The 24,138-nt window shown below is 47.2% G+C and overlaps 1 protein-coding gene across 1 annotated transcript in view; it reads right to left on the reverse strand.

Moving 5' to 3' along the window:
• LOC138567074 (actin-related protein 2-like) overlaps window positions 1-24,138 on the reverse strand; it is a 193,600-nt gene that overhangs the window by 44,076 nt on the left and 125,386 nt on the right. The window contains exons 5-7 of the mRNA XM_069644926.1: window positions 16,489-16,625; window positions 15,911-16,060; window positions 3,760-3,905 (exon numbers count right to left, since the gene is read on the reverse strand). Of these exons, the coding sequence (XP_069501027.1) occupies window positions 3,760-3,905; window positions 15,911-16,060; window positions 16,489-16,625 (433 nt within the window). The remainder of the gene's footprint in view (window positions 1-3,759; window positions 3,906-15,910; window positions 16,061-16,488; window positions 16,626-24,138) is intronic.

Here is a 24,138-nt window from a genome sequence, read left to right on the forward strand (position 1 = left end):
AGCCACCCAATGGCAAGCTTCCTGAACGATTGGAAGGATTTGGACGCCTTAATAATCAGTGGCAGGGTGTTCCAGACTTGGGAGGCAAGGACATTGAAGCTCGAACCTCCGGCTCTTTTAGAGGTAAATCTAGGTACTCTGAGACATAGGGTGTTGGAAGATCTCGTAGTTCTAGGGGAAGATTTCAAAGTGAATTTTTTAGTAAGGGGCTAGCTGGTCGAGTGCTTTGTAGATAAAGCAGAGGGTTTTTAGATCAATTTTATGTTGGATGGTGAGCCATTTGCATGAGGTTCTAGTGGCAGAGATGTGCTCACGCCTGGGAATGTTTAGTGCTGCCCGTAGTGCATTATTTTGAAGGACTTGGAGTTTGCTAATTATCGCTGGATTGGCACCTAGGTAGAGGCTATTACAGTAGTCTAACTTAGATTGTATAAGAGCTCTAGCTAGTGTGAGGCAACTGTTAGAGGAAAGAAATGGTCTACAAGCTCTAGTTTTCCAGTATAGGCAGTGGCTGAAGCGGTCGAGTTGACTTGTTTGGCGAGGTTGGTACTAGCATCGAGGTAAAAGCCAAGTGTTTTTACATTTTTGGCAACCGGGATAGTATTACCATCGATTATGATGTTGGAATAGTTGGGACCTAGTTTTTGTAAGTTGCTGGGTGAACCAACAATGAGCAGTTCAGTCTTCTCGTCATTCAGGCAGAGGCCATGTGTGGCCATCCATGCCTGAATGACGGAGAAGATTTCACTGATCCTGGTTACATCAGTTTTGTAGTTGCCCGAGATAGTGAGGAGTATCTGGTTGTCATCCGCGTAGTTTGTGCAGGCGACACCCAGACGGTCCAGTTTATCAAAAAGGGGCTTTGTGAAAATATTGTATAAGGTCGGTGAAACACATGAACCTTGAGGGACGCCGCAAGTAATGGGGATAGGGTCTGCTGCTGCCACCGGAGAGAAGACTCATGGTTCTATTGGTCAGGAAGGACTGTATCCACGCAACAGCAGAGGGGGAGAAGTGGGAGGCAGAGGAGAGGCGATTACAGAGAATTTTATGGTCAACCAGGTCGAAGGCGGTTGAGAGATCTAAAAGGAGTAGGATGGCCGCCTTGCCCTTATCTTTGATTTCGTCAATCTGGCTTTTAAGATCAACAAGGGCAGTTTCTGTTCCATGCTGAGGCCGGAAGCCAGACTGACGCAATTCAAGTGATTGGTTAGACTCTAGGTAATGCTGAATTTGAAAGTAAGCAACTCTGTCAATTTTGAACAGGAAGGGAACGGTTGTGATAGGCCTGTAATTAGTAGGGATGGCTGGGTCCAAGGTCTGTTTTTTTTGTAGCGGGAGGACCCATGACTGTTTCAAGTTATTGGGTACCGAGTTAGTGGAGAAAGACATGTTTATGAGCTTGGAGATAAAGGGGGCGAGATCTCTTGCTGCGTCTTTTATAATCTGTGAAGGGCAACTGTCCCCTTTGCAGTTTGACGGTTTGAGGAAGGTTATGATTTTTTGCACTTCTAGAGCAGTGACTTTTTTAAAGGAGAAGCCATGGTTGGTGTTAGGGGTAGTGGGTGGGCTAGGGATAGTGTTAGGGATAGTGTTAGGGGTGGTGGGTGAGCTGGGGATAAGGGGGCTAGGGGTGGGGCTGCTAATAGAGAGTTGTAGTCTTTTGTTTTCAATTTTAGTTTGTAAGCCAGTGATTTTGTTCGCAAGGGCATCTTGGATACTAGTGCACCAGAGTAGGTCCTTCACGGATGTGTCCGTGTGTGGATTAGGGTTTTCTAACTCCTTCAGGATGGTGAATATTTCTTTGGTACTGGAACTAGCATTACTTCTTATATTATAGGCTTCCTTTTTAGTGCGAATTATTTCTCTTTTATAAAGGGAGGATGCATTTGTGAGATTGATTTTATGTTCCTCTGTTGGGTTCATTTTCCAAAGGGCTTCCATTTTGGACTTTTTATTTCTAAGTATTTTAAGTTCAGGAGTGTACCAGGAGTTGAGATGTGCTTTTTAGGTTTACCTTTGCGTAGTTTTAGAGGGGCGACAAGGTCGATAGCTTTGGTCATGGCGTTATTGTAGGTGTCTACTAGTAGGTTAAGGTCCGCTGAGTTGGGGATATTTAGAGTGGGTAGAACCAGTGGAATGAGGGCTTCAGCGGTGATGTTCCGTTTATTTCTCGTCAGGCATACAGGTGCAGGGGGGCACAGTATATGGTGTGGATTATTAGTGCTAATGTCAAATGAGAGTAGGAAATGGTTGGTCCATACGAGTGGTTGTGGGTCCTTACAGATAATGTTGCAGTTATGGGCAGCGAGCCGGTCTAAGGTTCTGCCTTTCTGATGTGTGGGTAGGGTGTTAAGTTGAATGTAGTTCTGTTCGCCAAGTGCATTGGCAAGGGCGGATGCTGGAGTGTCGTGAGGATCGTTGTATCCCAAGTTAAAGTCACCTAGAATAATGTTCTGTGATGAGGGTTTGGATTTTTCAGCTATATGGGACGTTATATCTTCCTCGAAGGAACCTATAGGACCAGGAGGTCTGTATATTAATTCTAGGGTGATGGTATTTTTAGGGGTAGTTTGAATTTTAATAGATAGGTGTTCACAGGAGTTTAGAGGAAGGGAGGTCACAGATCTAATATCCAACGAGTGCTACACCTCCTCCACGGGCATTAGGTCTGCCGGCCCTAAGGATGGAGTAGTTGTCTGGAACCGCGAGGGTTAGGGAGGGACCTGCTGCGGCATGAAGCCAGGTCTGTGACGGCAAGGAAATCCAAATTTTCTGAATGGGTGATGTCGGCGATTTCCGTAGGGTGGGCCACAAGGGATCTGACATTGAGTAAGGCTCCTTTGAGTGGCATAGTGTTTGCAATGATGTTTTTGTTAGTGGCTTTAGGTGTAGGATTGTTGGTCATTTTGTTAAGTAAGGTAGGGGGTCTCCAGCCTAGTCTATTGTTGCAAGTCATAAAGTTAGGGTGGGCTGTAGGGCGAAGTTCGAGCAAATTACGTGTGTTCAGGATATTGTCGAGTGGTTGTCTGTGACGAAGTTGGGTGGAGGGTTACCTAGAGTAATGCTAATTTTAGTGCTTTGGTCTGTTGGAGCAATGTGGGGGAAAGGAGGCTGGGAGGGCAGGAAGGGTGTGGGGCAGGGAATGGGGTGGTGTCTTAGACAGCCAAGCTTGGCAAGTCCATTGCTAAATGGGATATAGCCGTTTCTTCTGCATTGTGTGCAATCGGGCAAGATGCAGAAGGGTAACATGATGAGTACTAGCCAGGCTGGCATGGTTCAGATATGGGATCGGGGCGGGATACTAGAGGGATGATGGAAGTTGTAGGCTACACTAATGCTTATAGGCCCAAGGGGAAGACAGGCTGGTTAGAGGTATCGCTAGATTCGGGATTGAAGCACGCTTACAGGTAGCTTGTGAATGGCACGACTAGTAGGTAGGTTTAGAGTAGCAGCTAGCTAACGACCATGAGGCACAACACAGTCAAATGTGGTCTACTAGTGACCATAAGGCATAACACAATCAAGCTGTGACGTGAATGAAGGCTTAAACGTCTCCATTTAAATTACAGGCTCATAGACCATGCTTCATTTTAAAGCAGTATGCCCCAGCGGGTCCTTCACTGGGGAAGAAATTCCTGTTATGAGAATATCTCCCAGTGGCGGACAGTTCATGGGAGCCCTAGCCGGTAACTTCATATAAAATTACATTAACATTCCCTTTCTAAGCAGCACTTACCCGCCCACTCCCCCGCATACCTGGTATCTATGTCAGCAGCTTGTATGGTGTTGAAAAGCAGCTCTGCTACACCAACCCCTTCCACATTGATGAGGTGAGGCTGGAACAGAGCTTCAGGCGCCTCAAAGCGCTCGCCTCCTACTTTGATCACGCGGCCATCCGGGAGCTGAAAGAAATGAAAGCAAGAAGAAAGGCGCATCATTGAGGCCCACGCAGACATGAGACACTGAGTAACCCCACAATGGAGCAGAAAAGGAGAGGTCCAGATACCAACTGTAAGGAAGGCATGGTATCATCAGTAAAACAGACAAGTGATCACAGTTCAAGGGTTTTTATCGAACTTCAACTTGGTTTGCAAAACGGCCGTCTAATCCTAAATCTAAAGATGGGAGCAAGCTACGATCATCAAATAACATAGTCCCAGTGGTGTCTTGTCAAAATAAAAGGCTGTATACTAACATATTGCCAATCCTTACTTCTAAATACAAATGGTGTGGGAAACCATGTTATGGAAAAGAAAAAAAAAAGTGTTCAAGAAATTATATGTTAGGATATTCAAGCCGTTGGCTTCCCTTCCCCACGTTTTCAGCACGGGACAAGGCAGCATACTTGAGCTAAGCACAGCCTCCGTCTTCTCTAGCATAAGGATGCAGTTTAAATCTCAGCATCAGGGCCTTCTGTACCAAAGTATATTTGCCATTCAAAGTCTTCAGAGGGTCTGATACAACAATCATTTCTCCTCAGGATTCTCATTTACAACCTCAGATTATCCTCAATTCACCCCGGGCCCCCCTCCACCGGGCTCAGACCCACTGTAACACGGCTTTCAATTGATCTCCCTCTGCCGGGCTCAGACCTACTTTATCCAGTTTGCCACAAACTTGCTTTACTGTATCAACATCGAACTTTCGAGTGTGCGTAAAATTTTGTGTGACCCGTCGCAGGACCACTTCGATTCACATTTATTAATTCACTTTCAAATTACCTCCCTCTGCCGGGTTCAGATCAAATGTACCTACTTTTGTTACTCCTCAGCTGGATACCTTGAACACCCACACGGTGTCGGACCACTCCATCTAAGGTACTGGAGTTCGCTTTAAAGTTCAATCACTCATCGGCAGCTTAACTTCACTCACGTCTCTTATCAAACGCGCTTTAACAATGTTTGTTCCAGCGGTCACCATACAATGTTGCTGCTTGCAACCTTGCTTCAACACAGACCGGTCTTTTACGGCCTCCCCAAATCACCAGCTGTGTTTTCACTGAAGCAGCTTTGTTCATGGAGCCAAGTATAGTACCATAGTGGCAGGCGATTCTCCCCGCTTTGATTGACGCAGGAGGGCCCCGGGTATCCTACACACAATGCAGGATTCTTCAACGCCAAGGGGAAAGTAGCTGGGGTACTATTAGCGTTCAAAGCAGGTACCCAGGTGACGATCCTAAATACAGAAGCGGATACATCTTTTTACTGCTCCAGTTAGGTTCTCTAACCCCGACAATAGCTTCCATCTACGCCCAAACTCTGGCCAAGAAGGGTTTTTAAAAATGTTCCTAACGAAACTAGAAAACTTCAGTGAAGGCGAGACTATATTGCTAGGGGATCTTAATATAGCTTGTTACCCCTCCCGGGATAGATGCTCAAAAACTAAATCTGCCCAACCCCCGGCCTCACAAGCCCTTAATGAAAAATGTGAACAATTGGCGCTCCATGATGTATGGACAACCCTGCAGGGGGATGAAATCGCATTCACCCATTACACCCATGTTCACAAATCTTTCCCCTGAATTGACTACACCTAAGCCTAGGCTACCTTGATAGGTAGAATATCAAATATTCACACCCATACTATAACCATATCAGATCATGCCCCAATCACCTTTGATCTTGCCCTTCTGGCATCTCGTCCCAAATTATGGAGTTGGAAATTCCTGACCGCGCTATTAGCGGATCAAACAGTCTATGACGACACAGCACAAAATAATAGAGTACTTCTCCTTTAACACCAGTGAAGAAATGGGGACCGGTATGCTCTGCGATGCATTTAAAGCAAATTTGGGGGCAATACAGTTGTTGAGGTAGAGAGGGGCCTCTATGTAGATGCATATATGTGCGAGGGTTATAAATGTTAGGTTATGGGCTGCAATAAAAAGGAATATATGGTGCCACAGACCTTTCCTCATTAAGGACATCATCAACAAAATCTGTATCCTCTATGGACTCATGAGTTCGTATTTTAAAATGGTCTGCAGCTTTTTAGTAAGTCATTATGGAGGATCTGGTCGTCTAAAGGGGAGTTAACGACCAGTTCATCATCAACATCATAACAGGCAAATTGTCTGGGTCGTCATCAGGAGATTGTGAAGGTTCCCCATCTAGTCTGAGAGACTTAGCTGGTGGTTGATCCTCACCCATGTCAATTTATTTTTAATTGGGTTACATTCTAAAAAATTAACAAATGAAGAAAAATAAGGGGGACAAAGCTAAAGCATAGTGTGTGTATTTTAAAAAAGATCTAACTTTTTCGATGGCTGTTTGTGTGACTCTTTCGACAGTCTGGATGGTTGTTTCGATACCTGTTTGGCAATGGGTATTGTGGAAACTGTTAATTGATTTTCTATGTGCTGTAGTGGGATTGCTCGGCATCTGTTTGCTTTCTAAGTCTTAGTCGAGCTAGAAGAACTGGATGGGTCTCTAGATACAGTGTGGCCATGTTTTGACGGGTTTGTAAAAGTGTGACTAGGTGTTGTGTGTTTAAGATGTTTGTGAACCCCTGTGTTTATGTTTCTGTATGCCTTTGTCACTGGTTGTGGTTTCCACAGCATGGACGATGACCTGCCCTTCGGAGCGGGGGACGGGAGCGCAGGAATCGGCTGATATTGTGTCTCCAGCATCACTTTGTGTGTCTTAGCTTCCCTGTTCTTCCTCAGACTCCTCCGCGCCGGTGGGGCTGTCCTCGGCTTGCATGGTGTAAGCTTCCCCTACCCACCCCCATTTAGTGAGTCTGTCTTTCAATGTTTTAGGACGAAAGGGCTTGCATGTTGAGCAGTGCTTTTCGGAGAGATCCCTGGGTAGACTCTGGTTGCAGTGGCTGTGCATTTCCATCCACAGATATTTTCTTTTGCAGGAAGGGCAACACTTCCATATCTGGAAAAAAGGACAGCTGGACAAGGTACGTAAAAGGGGAATATGAATAGAGACATTTTTTAAAGGCAATGGAAGTAGTACATTCCCCACACTCTCCCCTACTGAATAGGCCGCAGCCTAGTGTAGGCCAAAGCCAGCAAGGAGTTTGAAGTCGAAGATGGTCATCAAGCTGCTTCGATTCTTGACGGTAATATCGCGGAGCCCTGCTTGATCCGTCAAATGTAGAATGATGGTAAATAGTGGGGTGTGATATAAATTAATATTTAATCATTTTTAAGTAAAAGCTAGCAAGCTAGGTACTCTGCATAGAGCGATTGCCCACGATGGTGGAAAAAAACTATCAAGGGATCTCGACGCGTGAAGTTCCATGGGTACAATACATGTTACACTAGGGATAGTATTACAAACAAACACGCTCTGTCAACGTCCCTTTTTTCAACAATTCAAGTAATCTCCCCACCAACCACTAGATGTTGGCCTATGCAAACCATAGGATTCTAAGCAGATCCACAAGCCTCAGAAATATATATGTCTAGTCATAGGAACGGTCATAAATTGGGAAATATTTGAGTTGCCACGCCCGGTGTGAAATGGCATTTCACAATAAGTCTCAATGAATAAGGGACAACAGGTATTCAACAATTTCTCCAAAGAGGCCATAATTAGAGGGCTAGTTTAGAGTAAAACAGGACTTTCAAAACAGAATATTTGAATAAGAGATCTGTAGTTATTTCCACTAACGTTCTGCCTATGTGAAGAGATTTGTCGACCAAAGCATAAACGTATGTCAGATGCATACATGGCACCTTGGAAGACTACACTAATGAAAGCTTCGATGAAGTCGGACACCTGACTCCATTCCAAGCCCAAGTGGGGCAATCTTGCTAGAGTTGTGAGCTACCGAGAAGCAGTACAGGAGGGGTGGAGGGTTGGGGGGTAGAATCAGTGCAGTGCAACGCACCCCTAACCCAAACCTATGTCCGTGAGCTGATTTAAAGTGATCTACCATCAAAGTAAGGAGACAGAACAGTTAGTTAGCACACCCCCCTACACACCCCACCCTTACTGTATGGGCAATACCCTGCCACTACTGCTTAGATACTGAATTAAAGCTAGGGGCTTGTGCTAACGAGCACAGGAGATGCAGGCATGTATCTGTTAAATCCTTTGAATGTTAAGAAAAACAGTAATGAAAAGCCCTTTATGATGAGCACTGAGGTTAGGGACCAAAGTCTGTGTGACAATGCATGCCACAGTGGATCGATCCCCAGTGTAATTGGCATCTAGTGCAATTAACAACACAAAGAGAAGCTGAAGTGTGTGGTAGCAGAGCCCAACTGCCGAGTCAGGAACCTCACCTACATGTGACAAATCCATGTCAATAGAACAAGCCCACTGCTGAACTGCTCACGCTAAGGCGAGTCAAGGAAGGAAACCACAGTGACCTTTTGGGGACGGTGGCAGTGGAGAAATACTTCTGCTGGATATCAAAATGTCTGCCAAGCTTTTGATAGGTACAGGAAACAGTGGACCCACAATGAGAGGCAAAAAAGTAATGGGGTGATCCAGCCACAATAAAAGCACAATAAAATTAGAAAAACCTAGATGATTTGAAAGAAATGGAAAGGCCATCATAAGGCAAAGAGAAGCCTCAGAGGGGCAAAGCAGAGACAGCAGGAGATGGTCCTTTTCGAGCCAGCAGTACCAGAGAGAGCAAGCTCTAGGACATTGCAGAAGAGACTCAGGAAAGGCAGCATCACTGGGGCTGGCTGGTCCAACAGCTGAGGTGAAGAATGAGAAGAGCTGGATCGGTTTGACATCTTGAGAAAGCTTGCCAGTGTGTGGGGCACCATATCCCTCAAGTGTCAAAAGGGCACACTTTCCTTTATTAGTGGGAAGGGAGCAATATCCCTGAATAGTGAAATGGGGCACTATAACCTTGGATCAGCAAGAAGGGAGCAAGGCAGGGTCCTCCTGGCTAGATTAAAAATAGCGAGCTATGCGCAATATCCATGTAAAGAGCTTGTCTGGCAAAGAAGGAGCTTGGCGTTATATCCCAGGGACTGGCTAGTTTAGAGAATTGGAGATAAGCCAGTGTCCCGATGAGAGGAGGAATCCCAACACTTGCTTTGACACATCCTGAAACGATTAACTTGGATTCCCGGTGTTTTTCTAGAGCATATAGACATTTGTCCAAACCATCCCATATTGTGGTATACATTTTTTTTTGTAAATATTTTTATTTTATTTTGAAGTCAAACAAACACACTACAACTGTTTCAAAGCATAGAAAGCATCATAGGCCAACACATTTTCATTAGAACTCCTCAACTACCCCCCACCCCTTAAACTAGAGCCGGTTCTCACATGTCATTTACAGGAGCATCATTGGGTAGCACAGTACTTAGGCAGTCATCATCCGGGTCCTCTGTACCGTTGTTACCCTGATGAGAGTTTGCCATAGAGGCCACCATTTGCCGCCAGGCCAGCAAGGGCCCTACTTCCTCCTCGCCCCCCTAGTGACCGCTTGAAACCAGACTACAGATTCAGCTTCCGCCCACCTCAAGAGGTCCGCCCACCATAGCTCCATCCTGGGTCTGTGGGCCGCCTTCCAGCCCATGGCAATCCTGCGCTTGGCCAAAACACAAGCCAGGTCCTTCATCTTGCTTATGTGTTTTGAATGCCGGGGTCTAGGAAAAAGCCCAAGCATGCATGACGAGGCCGATTCCACATCCAGCACCCCACCCCCCCACCCAGCCAGTTTCGTCTTAACCTCGTCCCAAAATCTGTGCACTTCCGGGCAAGCCCAAAACGTGTAGCAGTCCCGCATTCACCTCCCCACACTTGGGGCATAGCTGCGTAGCTGGTCCCCCAAACTTTGCAATCTTCCGGGAGTTAAATTAGCCCTGTGGGTAACGTACAATTGAAGCTGTTGGAATCTCGCGTTCCGGGACACCTTTTCATGGTACCTCTGGGCCCATTCCCATTGCCCGTCTGTCATGGGTCTTCCCACCTCTGGCTCCCAATCTTGTCTCAATTGAAGCAACTCCTTCCCTGCCCTTACTCGCAGGAGCTCGTATAACCTCGATATTTCGTGCCCGCCCTCCGATACATCATACATAGTTTCCAGGGAGGCGTCAGGGTCTTCCGCTAGCACTGTCTCGGGCCATCTTTCTCTAGTCTTTTTCACAAGAGCCTAGTGTAGGTTACATATTGGCCACCATGTACCCCCGTCTCTTCCTGCAACCTCTGAAAGTCCAATGCCTCCCCATCCTGCCATATGTACCCAAGGGTGGCCAGGCCTACCTGTTCCCAGTATCTACGGACCGATTCAAGTAGTTGAGAGTCGCTCCCGCACAGCACCGCCAAAGGGGCCTGCTGGGAGTATGGCTCCGAATCCCCCCAATCTTCCATGTCCTGTGCCAGATCTCCAAGCCCAGCCTCAGTAGCCGCCCCCTGCCCACCAGTTTGTCTCTGCACAACCACACCACTTCCATCAGAAAGCATGGGGCTGAGTCTCCACGCAGAAGCCTAGCTTCCGCCGAGTCTTCAGCCGAAAGCCACCTGGCCACGTACTGTAGCTGCCCCACCAGGTAAGAGTTCAAAATTAGGCAGGCCTATCCCCCCCCTGTCACATGGGTTCTGGAGCTTCCACAGAGCGACCCTATTCCTAGAGCTGCCCCACACGAAACCCCTACACACGCTGTGAAGTTTCGCGAATAGGCTCCTAGGTATCAAAAACGGGACATTCACGAAAAAGTGCAAGAGTCTAGGCAGGACCACCATCTTGAGCAAGGCCGCCCTCCCCATCATGGTCAGGGGCAATCTAGACCAAAATACCATGCTGTTCTTGATCCGCTCTATTGCCTTTTCCGTGTTATGCTAGTGTTCTGCCTCGACCTTGTGGTAAATATTTATTCCCAAATACCTAAATGTCACGGGCTGCCATGGTATTGGCAGGACAGGCAGCCTCGGTACCGGGACATTCCTGTATCTGCCCAAAGGAAACAGACTAGACTTTCTAGGGTTCACCGATATGCCCGAAAGGGTGGCGTACCGTTCTATTACCTCCAGCACATACTGCAGGTTTTCTTCTGGATAACGCAAATAAAGGAGCATATCATCCGCATATAGTGATATCAGGTGCCCTCCACTGACAGTGCTTATGCCCACCTCCCCATATTGTTGTCGCAGGCATATTGCCAGCGGCTCTAATGCCAGTATATATAGCATGGGTGACCAGGGGCATCCCCGTCTGGTCCCCCTGCAAAGTTGCCAAGTATCTGAGATTGTGGACCCTGTCCCGACTCTCGCCATCGGGGTGCTGTAAAACAACTGGACCCATCTGAGGTATTCAGGTCCCACGCCGTACCCCTTCAGGACCGCTTTCAGCCAGGGCCATTGTACCCAGTCAAAGGCCTTGACCGCGTCTAATGACACTATAGCCAACTCGCCCGTGTCCTCCTCAGTTTGGTCAATGATATGGTGTAGCCTCCTCTGGTTCTCGGTGATGTTCCTGCCTGGAGCATATCCCATCTGATCTGGCTGTATAAGTTTCCCAATCACCTTCTTCAGTCTATTGGCCAGCACAGCCGTAAGTATTTTGCTGTCCTGGTTAAGCATGGACAACTGTCTGTAAGACCCGCACTCCACGGCCGGCTTGCCCGGTTTCAAGAGTGGGATGATCACAGCCTCGCAGAGGGACAATGGGAGTTCCCCCTGCTCATAGGCCTTGTTGAAGGTGGCAAGCAGTGGCTGAAGCAGCTCTTGCTTGTATGTTTTGTAGAACTCACTAGGCAGCCCATCCGAACCAGGAGCCTTGCAAGTGGGCAAATTCTGAATCACTACCTCCAGCTCATCCGAGGTGACGGGTGCCTCTAACTCCGCGCGTTCTAGGTCATCCAGGATGGGCAGTTCTATGTCCTCCAATGTGTCCAGTATGTCTTGACACATATCCTCCCCTGTGTCCTCAGACAAGTGTCTGTAAAACTTAAGGAACTCCTCATTTACCTCTTTCTGAGTGTTGCATATGCAACCTCTCTCATCCTTGATCTCACTGATCACCGAGCGGGGGTCTCACTCTTATACAGCCAGGCCAGCAGTCTGCCCGGCTTGTCGCCCCCTCCGTGAAACCTCTCCGTATATTTCCTGTAATTGAGTCTGCATAGCCCATCCCAGAGTGTGCTACAGGACAACTGTAGCTCCTTTACTTTGGTTCTGTTATCATGAGCGGTGCTCTCGCAACGCGTGAGCTCCTCTAGCTCCCTTTCCGCCTCTTGGAGTTCCCTTTCGATACCCCCCTGTAGCCCCTTAGCTTGGGAAATGGCTACCCCGCGCACCACCACCTTAAACGCTTCCCACAGTGTGCCCACAGAGCTGACGCTTCCCGTATTTATATCAAAGTATTCTTCAATGACATCCCTCAGGCCCTCCCGAAACCCCTCGTCCGGCAGAGCCTCGGTCCTGAGTCTCCATGTAGGAATCCGCGGTCTCGGTGGCTGGTGTCTCCAGTCCACCACCAAGGGCGAGTGGTCAGATAGTACTCGGGCCTTGTATTCCGCTCCCTCTATGTCCCTCACTATCTTGGCTGTCACAAACATGTAGTCCAACCTTGTGTGCAAGTCATGTGGCGCTGCGAAGTGTGAATACTGCTATCCGTGGGATGCAGCCTTCTCCACGCATCCTCTAGGCCTAGGTCTTTCAGTAAGGTGCCCAGCGCTTTGGCCGCCGGTGCCGTTTTCCCTACCCTGTCCTTGGACCTGTCCATTCTGGGATTCACGGTACAGTTAAAGTCCCCCCCACACTACCGTGCCCCCTGCCAGGGGGCCAAGTTTACTGTAGAGGGTCCTAAAGTAAGCCGCTGTGTCGTTATTGGGGGCGTACAAATTTATTATATGCACTTCCCCGTTTCCAGGAGACCCGTCACCACCACCATTCTACCCTCCGGGTCCACCGTAGAATCAAGCACCCGAAACGGCACATGAGGCGCCACCCAAGTAATGACCCCTCTGGCGTACGCCGAGTACGCCGCCCCCACAACATTGCCCTTCCATTTTCTCCTGACCACCTCCAGCCTTTCCCTAGTAAGGTGGGTCTCCTGCAGCAGGGCTATGTCTACACGCATCCTCTTTAAATACAACATCACTTTATTACGTTTCAGGTAGCTGTTAAGGCCCTGTACATTCCAGGTCACAATTCTGAGATTACCCGATGCCATCTGGTCGGACTATCCCCTCCCATCCCTTCCCATAATGCTCCCCGTGCTAGTTAGTTTCCTGGCTCTCTCCCTTCTATTCACAAACACCACCCCCCCTCAAATCCCCCCACCCCCCCAACTTCACACCACTGCACACAACTCCCCCCCCCCTCCACCCTCCCCACCAACCCCCAATAGCCCAGCTCCATCCCTGGATCTCAGGCCTACCCACGTCTGGACCTGTCTCGTATCCGAGGTCAAGGACCCCGCGGGGTGTCACCTATCTAACAGTGACCTAACTAAGTGTACTACTATTGGGCACAGAGGGTGCTCCCCAGGAGCTCCCAGTCATCTATTTGGGAGAAGTGCATTCAACAGGACCCGCCGGCAGATACAATGACTTCCTCCCCACATGCACAATATCGTACTATATTCCAGTCCCAATGTCGTAACTATGGCCTCACGGGTGCCTCTGCAGCGTGCTACTCATCTCCAGCCGCTTCTGTCTGGGCATCCGATTCCTGAGGTCGACCCTGCATATCCAGCCACTCCATCGCTTCGGTCGGCGTCTCAAAGAAGAGGGATCTATTCTTATAAAACACCTTTAACCTAGCGGGGTAGAGCAACATGTAGCGATGGCCTGCTTCTCTAAGCCTCCTTTTCACCGTTCCAAAGTTCACTCGACTCCGCTGTACGAGCAGCGTATAGTCCGGATACGCCATTATTTTCGCTGACCCCCTTTCTATCGTACCTCCTTTTCGGAAAAATTCGAGGATCTTTTCGCGGTCACGATAGTTCAAGATCTTCGCGATCAACGGCCGCGGAGGGGCTCCTGGGGCCGGTCTCCTGGTCAGGGCCCTATGCGCCCTTTCAACCGCGAACCCCTGGGTCAGCTCCCCGCCTGTAATCTCCTGCAAGAGCATGGTTTCAACGTATTCCGTGGGGTTCGATCCTTCCATTCCCTCCGGAACACCCACTATGCGAATGTTGTTGCGCCTGGTGCGCCCCTCTGCCTGCTCTGCTCTGTCCTCCAAATTGCCCACTCGTTGCACGAGGGCATGAAGCTCCTTAGCATGTGCATTGCACGCCTCCGTGGTCGGGCCAACTCCTTCTCCAGTTCCCCAGTGCGCTCCGCGATCGTTCGCACGTCCTGACGCAACAGGTTCAACTCTTCTCGGACCGCTCCGATCTTAAGGTCTAGGCCCTCCTGCAGCTCTTTCATGGCCAGGCCCAACTTCGTCTCCCAAGCCACCCTCAAGTCGGCAATTGCTGCCAGCACCTCCTGGATAGTACCCGGTGGGTCTGTCACCGCCGCAGGGGCTTCTTTGCTCTTGCCCCCTTCCGCGGCCAGGGGCGACCTAGCGTAGGCCTCCATCGTGGGCTGCTTGATCCGGGGGGGTCGCACCACCTTGGAGGACATCCTGCTGCGTCGGTTGGGCACATGCGCCCAGCTGTGTCTCCGGCGCTGCGACCCCTTCACAGCAAGACTCTGCTAAACTCGGGTTCGCTCTGCTGGCACGCCACGATCCAGGGCCTCCTCACTGGGGGCCCGCGCTTATGTTCTTGCCACCGGCCAGAGACGCATGCGACGCATCCCTCTGGTTGGGCTCGCCCCCGCTCCGGCCGGCTTTGTCTTCCTCAGCTCCACGGGCCATTTATGGCCCTTTGTCCATAGGCGGCCATCTTGGGTGCTGCCCTTCCACTGCGTGACCGCCACCTTCTTCGAAGTCTAGTTCTGTGGATATGCAGTCTCTCTGGCGGGGAGGGCACTCACCATGTGCCCCCCACTTTCATGCACCCTTGGATGCACCGTAGGCTCGAAAGTCCGCCGAAAACCATCACTTCTTCCCAGGATCAAAATCGGATCATCGGGAGCTCCTCCAAGGAGCCTCCTCTCACGTAGCCATCAAGCCACGCCCCCCCCATATTGTGGTATAAATTAAGTTTGAATCTTTACTTATTGTGTCACATGTTTGGTCAGTCTGTCACAAGATTACCACATGCTGTAGATATCCAGACAAAGGAAACAGCAGCAAAATAAAAAAATACACACTTTTAGACACAAAGACCTTTTTTATGCCCACTGGAATGAGCTCAAAGTGTGATAGCCTGAACTAATTTGCTGTAATGAAGTATGTGGGTGCAACTACACAGCAATGTAGAGGAACCTAAACTTGTTCCCTGTAAGTAACCCAAGTGCAGCCACCTCTGTAAAGACGAGAATATGGACTTCACTCATGGATTTTATATTGTGGTAACAGACGAAAAAAAACAACAATTAAAAGAACAACGTGTATTATTGGACCTATGTCCGAAAGTCCCCCGAATACGAACGACAGACAGTTAAGAGGCTGCCCCCCCTTGCAAGGTCACTCTCTGCCTTCCCCCACCACAATTTCAGAGGAGGGGTCACCTTTAGCACTCTGGTTCTATTGTGCAGCCACCACCTCCCTCCCGCCCCACTACCAAAGGCTGAACCAGCCTCGACATTGGTGGGTGGGGGGCTTCGATGGCAATATGGAAAATCTGCCATGGCACCACACTCCTTTGTATGTATGCTCCTTTGCGCTACTCCATAGCGGCATCCAGACCACAGTCGGTTTGATTTTAACCATAAAGATATTCTGCAGTGTCTTAATGGAAAGACCAGGTAGTAGTAATCGTCTGAATTATTTGTATAAAAAAAAGGCAACATTAGGCATACATCATTATTTGTAATACGAACCCTAATAGTGAAGTAAAGTCTGCGTTTTTACATGTTGGGGGATATTTGTATTCATATGTAGGTTGGAGAGTTCCCCCACCAGCCCACTCACCCAGAATCACTTACCGTGTACGATTCCACCAGCACAGTCGTTTCCTGGGCCAGTTTCTGCTCCTGTTCGATGTTGTATCCCACATAGCACAGCTTCTCCTTCATCATCCTCACCGTCTCAAAGTCCGCAGAGTGGTTGAAGGCGTATCCTCTCAGAAGCAGTAGCTGCGTGATTTGGGGGGGGAGCAGAAGCAGACCAAGAGAAGTGGCACCAACGGTGCCAGCAAGGGGGGAAAAGGGATGAGAATTGGAAGGATGGAGCCATCGCCAGGGCACCAGAGATTAGAATGTGGAGAAACAGCAAAGTAGAAACACACAAACATACAAAGGGAAACATGGGAAATAGGTTGAGGGAGAAAGCAGGAGCGAGAGGTATGTAAAAAAAGGAGGGAACATGGAGACAAAGAAATATTAATAGTGGATTCCTCTGCTGCACCCAAGCACAAAGCAAGAGGCCAGGCCAAGATTATCCAGCACAGCCACACTTCCACATTTTGCAATTACAGAACCTGCTCGTTTTTCACCTTTCAAAATGGCTGACCACTACTCTATTTCCACTGGACTACAGAGAGAACTACTAGAAGGGAACTTACCTTGATGAGGTAGCGTGTAATGTCTCTGCCAGCGATATCCAGCCTCCGCGTTAGATGAGGCAATGAGAAGCCCTCATAGACGGGACAGATGTGGGTCACTCCATCGCCAGAGTCCACCACTACTCCAGTGAGTAGGCCTGAGGGTGGCACAAAGAATGACGTCAGTGACAGAGCCTCAGGATAATCAGACTAAAGTATTTATAAAACATGCTCAACACACAGACACCAGTCTCTTGGGCAGGAGACGATAGCAGAGCCTCAGGACAGTAGAACAACCATCAGTTCAGCACAGAGCCAACACTAGTGCAGGATCATCAGCACAAACAGGGGGTGGGGGTCTTGGACAGGGACTCAGAAAGATGGAGCCATCTCAGTGCTGCACATTTCGCAAATGGAGAGAGGGCCCGGGCTACAGAGGATAAATGGATACCAGTGCTGGAGGCCTGTGACACAAGCAAGCCAGCATTAGTGCACAATACTCTGCAAAGAGAGAGTGACTAGAGGAAGGCAGTGAAGCCTCAGGCATGTAACAAGTCCACTTCAGTGAAGCCAAGTCCGCTCAGAAGGCGGCCGTAGACCAGCCAGAGTGAGGAAAGAAGCAGAATCTCAGGTCTGTATATATATTTTTTTTTTTTTTTTCCTTTTTAATTTTGTATTTGCATTTAATTCATTGCGAACTTTTTAGCAAAAATTAAAACAATTCCAATAACACATCCATATAATTCCAATGACAATCCTAAAAAAGAAAAAAAAAAAAAGCACAGACGCAGGCCACTGAGAAAAAGAACCACTATACATAGAACACATACATCTCAAGATATTAAGTCAAACTCTCAATTCCTTCAGTTAATACAAGCTTTAAAAATGTCACTACAGCCAAAACCAGCGAGGTCCTTTCCCCAATTAATAAAACCTCGCCCATTCTATTTGTTATATGGCACTCGATGGCCATTGTCCAGTTGTTTACAAACGCTCCAATATAAATTGACTGCGGTAACAGACACCGAGTCTGTTACCGCAGACTCAGTTGGTTTACTATCACACAATTCGGTCAAGTAGGAAGCACAGGCCACAACGTTTTCTGCTAGCACTAAAGCTAGCAGACTCATTTTCCCTACAAAGATAGCAGACAGTGGGACAAGACTTGAAGGCCGAGAAAGGATGCAGTGAATAGAGAGAAGGTACAACCATGAGGAAAGGGGTGCTTGCATTACTGCTGTACACAACACTGGCAAGGCCTCCCTCGGATTATTGGGGCGAAATTCACAGCCCCGCCCCTCTGCATTTCCGTGTCCAATCCTGAAGCCTCCGCTGCATTGGTATAAAAGGAGGCAGGAGGCAACCCAACGTGAAACGACAAGTCCTAGTTTCATGACATCAAATCAAGCTTTATTACGGCAGATTAGCCATAAAAGCATAAAAATTCATTTATATGCGTACATAAAACTTCAAGATAGTAAAAAGGAAGGCAATAAGAAGTATAAAATCTCAATAACAAATGTAACCAATAACGATACATCATGCAAACAAGCAAAGAGGTAATCCTAGAAATCATCTTTCCGAAGCAAAGAAACATTCCCTTTATCATTTTGCTCACCATGGACAAAATGTAGGTACAATTTCAGTAAGCAATACTAATACAAGGGATGGATCAGTGTGATGCATATTGAGCATCGATAATTATTATTAAAAACATTAGTTTCTACCTTTTCTGCATAGCTAATAAATAAAAATCACAAAGCTAGAGATGGCCAATCATAACGCACGGAGGCACAATCCGTCACATTGGTCACGTTTACTCAAAGTTCGAAACTATTTGTTTTAACATGTTACAAAACATATAATCAAAACAAACCTTTTAAAAGCAGTTCATTAGAAATGTCCAGGCTTCCCTTTGGACATTAAAAACAAGGAGAGCAGTTCTGGCAGCCTTGGGACATCTATGCTAAGAAAGGGAAGGCAGCATCTAGATCCTACTCGACAGCCCAGCCATTCCCAGTGGCTGCATGGCCTGTTGCAGATATCACAGTGAGGGAAAAGGAATCGTTTAGAAGCGCCATGCCCTGATTAACTGTACAAACTCCGGAGGCTTTAAGAAACAGTTTTAGGTACAGAACTCTCAGCCTCTGATCTTTCACAAAGCAAGAAGAAGTGGGACACCGTTTCTCTTGTGCAGTCACACATTGGGCAAATGTCAGACGTGGTGGGGCACCAAACCTGGGTAGACAGCGCAACTGGAAAAACTCGAAATCTCAAGCGCATGTACAGAGATCTCTCAATTTGAGGCGAGATTTCATCCAAATACTGCTAAAAGCCTAGATCAGTGACACGGGCGATATAGACACAACCAAGACTACGCGTCCACAAGCAGCGATTGCCTTGCAATCGGTTTAGCAGAAGCATTGGCTTTATTCAGGGCTGGGCGACAGCTCCCCCTTGGGTCACTCCAAAACACCAGACAATGTAACATCTTCTGAACATGCACAAACCATTTGAGGCTTCTGCCTCCACTCAGGGACATGAGGGGTACCAGCACTCCCTACATTTGTTCCAGACGCGGTTGGAACCCTCATCCAAAAGAGGGTAGGTTTAAACATAGCCAGATTGCCCATAGGGACTATATCCTACTTTAAGTAAGTGGGAACGGAAGGGGCACTCTTGGGGAGAAGCGTTAATCATTTAGTTTCTTTTATATACAGTTGGCTGACCTTCGCATGTCCCCAGAGCACTGACCCATACAGCACCCCAGGAAGAACCCGCTTTCTATACTGGTCCAGGGCCGGGGGACACAGCGCTGCTTCCATGGCTACAAAATAACAACCTACCAGCGCCACTTACATTTTTCTAGGGTGATCGCCGCTTTGTCAACGTGGGCCCCCCAGCCCGGATACTCTTGGAAGCTCACACCAAGATCAAAATACGCCACTTGTTCAATCAGGCCCTCTCCCACTTCAGTTTGATCACCCTCTGCTTCGAGGGGTGGGAGCTAAACACCATGGATTTAGTTTTGCCCACATTCAATTTCAAATGGAGCGAGAAACACTTGGCCAGGAAGATCGAGGAGGATTTGCCTAGACCCTTTGGAGTGGTTGAGATTAGAACTGCATCATCTGCATAGAAGAGCACCGCATATTTGCATGATGCCAGTTTAGGAGCATCCTTGCACCCGCTCAATAATGCATCCATTATTTCCTGTGTGTAGATGTTAAAATCTTGTCTTACCTCCATGAACACTTCAAAATGTTCAGTGGACTCACCCCCCGCCCCCCCGGGCCATGGTGTACACAAGCATTTGTTTTTTTTTAGTACAATGAGTTAACACAAATCAAATTTGGCAAACCCCCCTCCCAGCCCCTCAGTTAAAAGGATTTTCCACACCATTCCCCCCAGAGACAGTTGAAAGCGGTACTTAAATCAAGGAATGCAACAAAGATTAACTGCCCAAAGAGATACATACTTCTGGATCAGTAGGGATAGAAATAAACAAACATTGGTCAATCGTGCACCAATTTCTCCTAAAACCTGCCAGCAAATCAGATGTTGCTACTATCCACCCAATCCTGGAGCTGCTTCAAAAAAAATTTGCCATACAGCTTTCCCACACCATCGAGTAGGGAAATCGGTCAAGAATTTTCGGGGATCTCTCTGCCACCCTTTTTGTGAATCACTCCCCAGGTTAAGATGGCATTAAATAATTTTGAAAGGACCGGGTCAAATTTTGGCTTCATTTTTAAACAGGCCTAAAAAAAGGTATTAGGTCGGGGACTGGGGCCTTACCCCATTTAAATATGGCCAGAGCTATTTCCACCTTCCACAGTAGTAGCCAAAGGGGACTACTTTGCTCAGGCAGGGGAAAGGGGTTACCAAATGCACGAGAGGCAAAGTGTCACAAAATAAGGCTGAAAAATGAGATTTCCACAGCTCACCGTTTATACAACAGGACTATGGCTGTTCAGGTTTACAGGCTCTGCCAGAGATCAATTTCCAAAATAGGGAAATATCCCCTACTTTGTGAGCATTGTACAATGTCGATAGCCTAGCGAATTCCATGAAATCAAGGAAACATTTTGTTTGGACGGGCTCAATGATGGTTATGTTTTGGTTGATAAGTTGCAAAAGGCACATTTGCATTCTTTTTGTCGTTGATTGACTTGTGCTTTTTGTTTTTGATTTGGTTTTTGCTCTCGTTGTTCATTATAGCTTCTTTCTGGGTCTTGCGCTAATAGAAACCCCATATCAAATAGGAGAATTTTTGCTCGCCATAGGGTGTTTAGCACCAAACCAGATCTAATCCATAGGCGGATGATGGAGATTACTATCGCACAAAAACTCCACTTGGTCAATGTCAGATGAAATATCTTCCAAAACTGGTAGTTCACCAAAGATGTTAAGAACGCTTGTTCTGTTCAAGTCATATTGGGCATGCGGAGCGTTTCGACATTTCAAAAGGAGAGTATGGAAATCACGAAATTTGTTCTTCTTGGTTTCTTTTTTTGTAGGTTCTATCGGTGTCTTTTTTTATTGGTTGTTCAGGTGTTGTAAAATGAACTCTTCTTATTCTGCGCCTCATTAGCTGAGGTAGATCGTTGTCCTGTTTGATAGTTCGATTGGGCTACTTCCAACCAATTTTTTTCTGCAGGGTAATCTCCATCCTGCATTTGCGAGTGTGATTCCCAGTTTGCTACTTGTCTAGAGTAATTGGTATTGGGAAGCTGTAAACGTTGATATAAATACTCGTCAACAGCTGCTTTAATTTCTTCAACTCGTTCAGAAATGTAATTTCGGTCAGAGACCGCACTGAGGGATGATTTTGTAAATGTTGATGATGATGCAGCTGTAATAATTTGCAACGGCAGACTGTTGGAGATAAGAACAGCATTCACTCGGGTATCTTCTGCTTCTTCGGATAAGGCCACCAAAGCGTTCAAGGGTGAGTGTGAAGGTGGATGGACCAAACGAATCTGAGCCGCAGAAGTAGCTGTCAGAGTGTCATCTGATGACCCAGTGTCTTTCGCCATGTTGCACTGTCTTAGAGCAGGAGCCATAAAAGCTGCTGTTGGTGCTTGAAACTCATTTGGCTTCGTGCTGGTTTGGCTTATTGTTTCTGCTTGTTGAATAGTAGAAATCGATTGAGTATCATTAGATGCATTTTTTACTATGGCATCATTCATTGCTAGGCGTGCTTTCGCTTTCATCATTCGTCTTAATTTTTGTGTAGTAGAACGTGGTTTGGAAATGAGAAGCCTTGGAAGGGGCCCCTGACGGGCTTGCGTTTTGAAGACATCGTAGATTACTGGAGCCGTGGAGTGTGGATTTGTGGGTAGTTTGTCGCCACTAATCCATGATGCATTCGGGTCAGGGTTATTGAGATTAATACTCTCCACCGGCCGGATGATTCCAGTTACAACAGGAACTGCAGTAACTTGGATTTCATCCTCAATTAATATGGCCTGCGGGTGCACATCATCTGTGTTATTTTGTTTAGACTGATTCATGTAGGGGTGAAATTGTATCCACGTTGCAATTTTTTCAATTTGCTTGGATTGATAGTTTATTTTTTGCTCGAGTGTTTCGAACATTCTATATAAACTTTTGATTGTGGTGTTTACTGCTGTGAGGGCGATCTCCTGAAGGCCATTGTTGGCAGATGTTATCGGACGTTCAGAAGATAAGCGCCGTCGAGGAGTGGGTTGTATAAAAGAGGCTACTGAGGAAACACTAGAGTCCATCGAACAAGGTGCTCGGTAGTCGGGTATATTTGACACCACTGATGAATTTTGGATCGTATTGGTTGCACATGTCGGTGTGTTAGAAAATACTTCATCGTTTTCTTCAGCCACAGATGGTAAGAGTGCACATTGTTTTTGATTGGTGATAGGAGATTTAATGGTTTGCAAAATGGTATTGTCCGACATGCACTGTTCTTCGTTTTGCAAAGGTAGAGATTGTAACGGTTGTACTTGCTCTAGAATTGGAGGGGTATTATTTGGAGTCTTTGCTGACGAGGCCAAGGCCGAAACGGCAGCCTGAACCTGACTTGAAGGCTGCGCACAGAAAGTGCGGATGTCATGCTTGCATAGAGGTGTTTTGGGCACCGGTGTAAGGGTAATGCTTTGCCGAGTGGCCATGCGTTTGACTTTTCCAGCAGCTTTAGAAGTATTGTTTGCTGGCATAAGTGGTAAATCAGGTATTTCAGGCATGTTTGTTTTCAGAGTGTAAAAGCGCATAAAAGGAAAACCAGCTCCAGAAAAGGCAGAGCAATGTGTTCGTTTTCACGGTGCTGCGTGCGTATTGGCACTGCTAAACACGGATGTTATATAGCATAATCAAATAAAACAAACGGAGCATAACATTATAAAGTGCCAAAATTACGAGAGCAAAGTAAGCAAAATTTAAAAAGGTGAACATAAATAAATCAAGAAGCGTACCGCCGCAGCTTCGCGGCCAAGCGGTACTTGCACGGTACTTGGTACGGTGCGCGCGAGAGTCTCAATAAATACACGCCTTCAAAGGGGTGTGTTAAAGGTTGCCGCACAGCCTAAACAAGCAAGATAGAAATAGCTGTAAGGAATTAAGTTTGTATGGTGGCTTCTTTTAGTCCATACATGTATAATGTTCACCTGCTGGTAGTAGGAGTCCTTTCGTGAAGGGAAAATCCACGGAGAAACAAACAGCAAGCAGCGGCCAAGCAGTACTTGCACGGTACTTATACAATGCCCTCCAGCGTTTGGACACTTCATAAATTCATAAGGGCAGCAGCCCAGTTAAAAAAAGCTGTGGATATCTGCCCAGCCTCCGGGATTGGCCAGGAGACTCCAAGTTTTCACAATCCTCTCCTTGTTTGTGGTGGGTGGAGCGTGGGACCGGGTGTTTTGGGGGGGGGGGGGGGGTTGTGAAGAGCATGAAAGCTCTGGGATTGCCAGACCTGGGAATGCATGGTACACTGCAATTCAGCAGCCTTCGCTAGCCACCAGAGCTCAGATCAGGACAGTAACAGACGAGCAAATACAGCAATGCTCCAACCGGGGTATCGCAAATATGTAACACTGTCAAATCATTTAAATGGGAAGCTCTGGACCCTCATAGTTCATGCTTGGGTAATGATGATTGAAAAGTCTTCAGTTCGATATCCAAATCATTGCTTACTTCGATGTCAACCGGTGCCTACAAACAGGTGATCTTATCACAATACATCTCTTGGTGTGTTGTCAAGTCTGAACGTACATTTGCAAGCCCCAAATGAATGTTTGTTTAGGCTCACATCAACTCTGCATTCTGAAACTTGTATTGCTTTATTCCAGGTGGAGGGAAACTGCGATCAAACTTCTTGCTTAACCTCTTTCTACAAGGGTTTATAGACTGGTCTTTCAATCATCAAAAGTATGAAAGAAGAGTATTCTGAAAAGCCAAACATGAGCACATATTTCCACTAATTAGACTGAAGGAGCTATGTGGGTCAAGTGCCTAAATTTCAGACTTCAACCCTTAATTGTATGTTATTCGCAGCACATCTTTATTCCTTTCTACTGTGAAGTACTGAACGCTTGTTTGTTTTTTTGCATGGAGTGGAGGACGAGCTAATCATTAAATGGAACCCATGCGTGTAGCCGTTTTTAAGGATGATCAAAGAAGCAATGATCGGGTTTACCC

The sequence above is a fragment of the Ambystoma mexicanum genome, chromosome 2p (genome assembly GCF_040938575.1).
Source record: "Ambystoma mexicanum isolate Mex_15411 chromosome 2p, UKY_AmexF1_1, whole genome shotgun sequence".
In the NCBI taxonomy this organism is placed as follows: Eukaryota; Metazoa; Chordata; class Amphibia; order Caudata; family Ambystomatidae; genus Ambystoma; species Ambystoma mexicanum.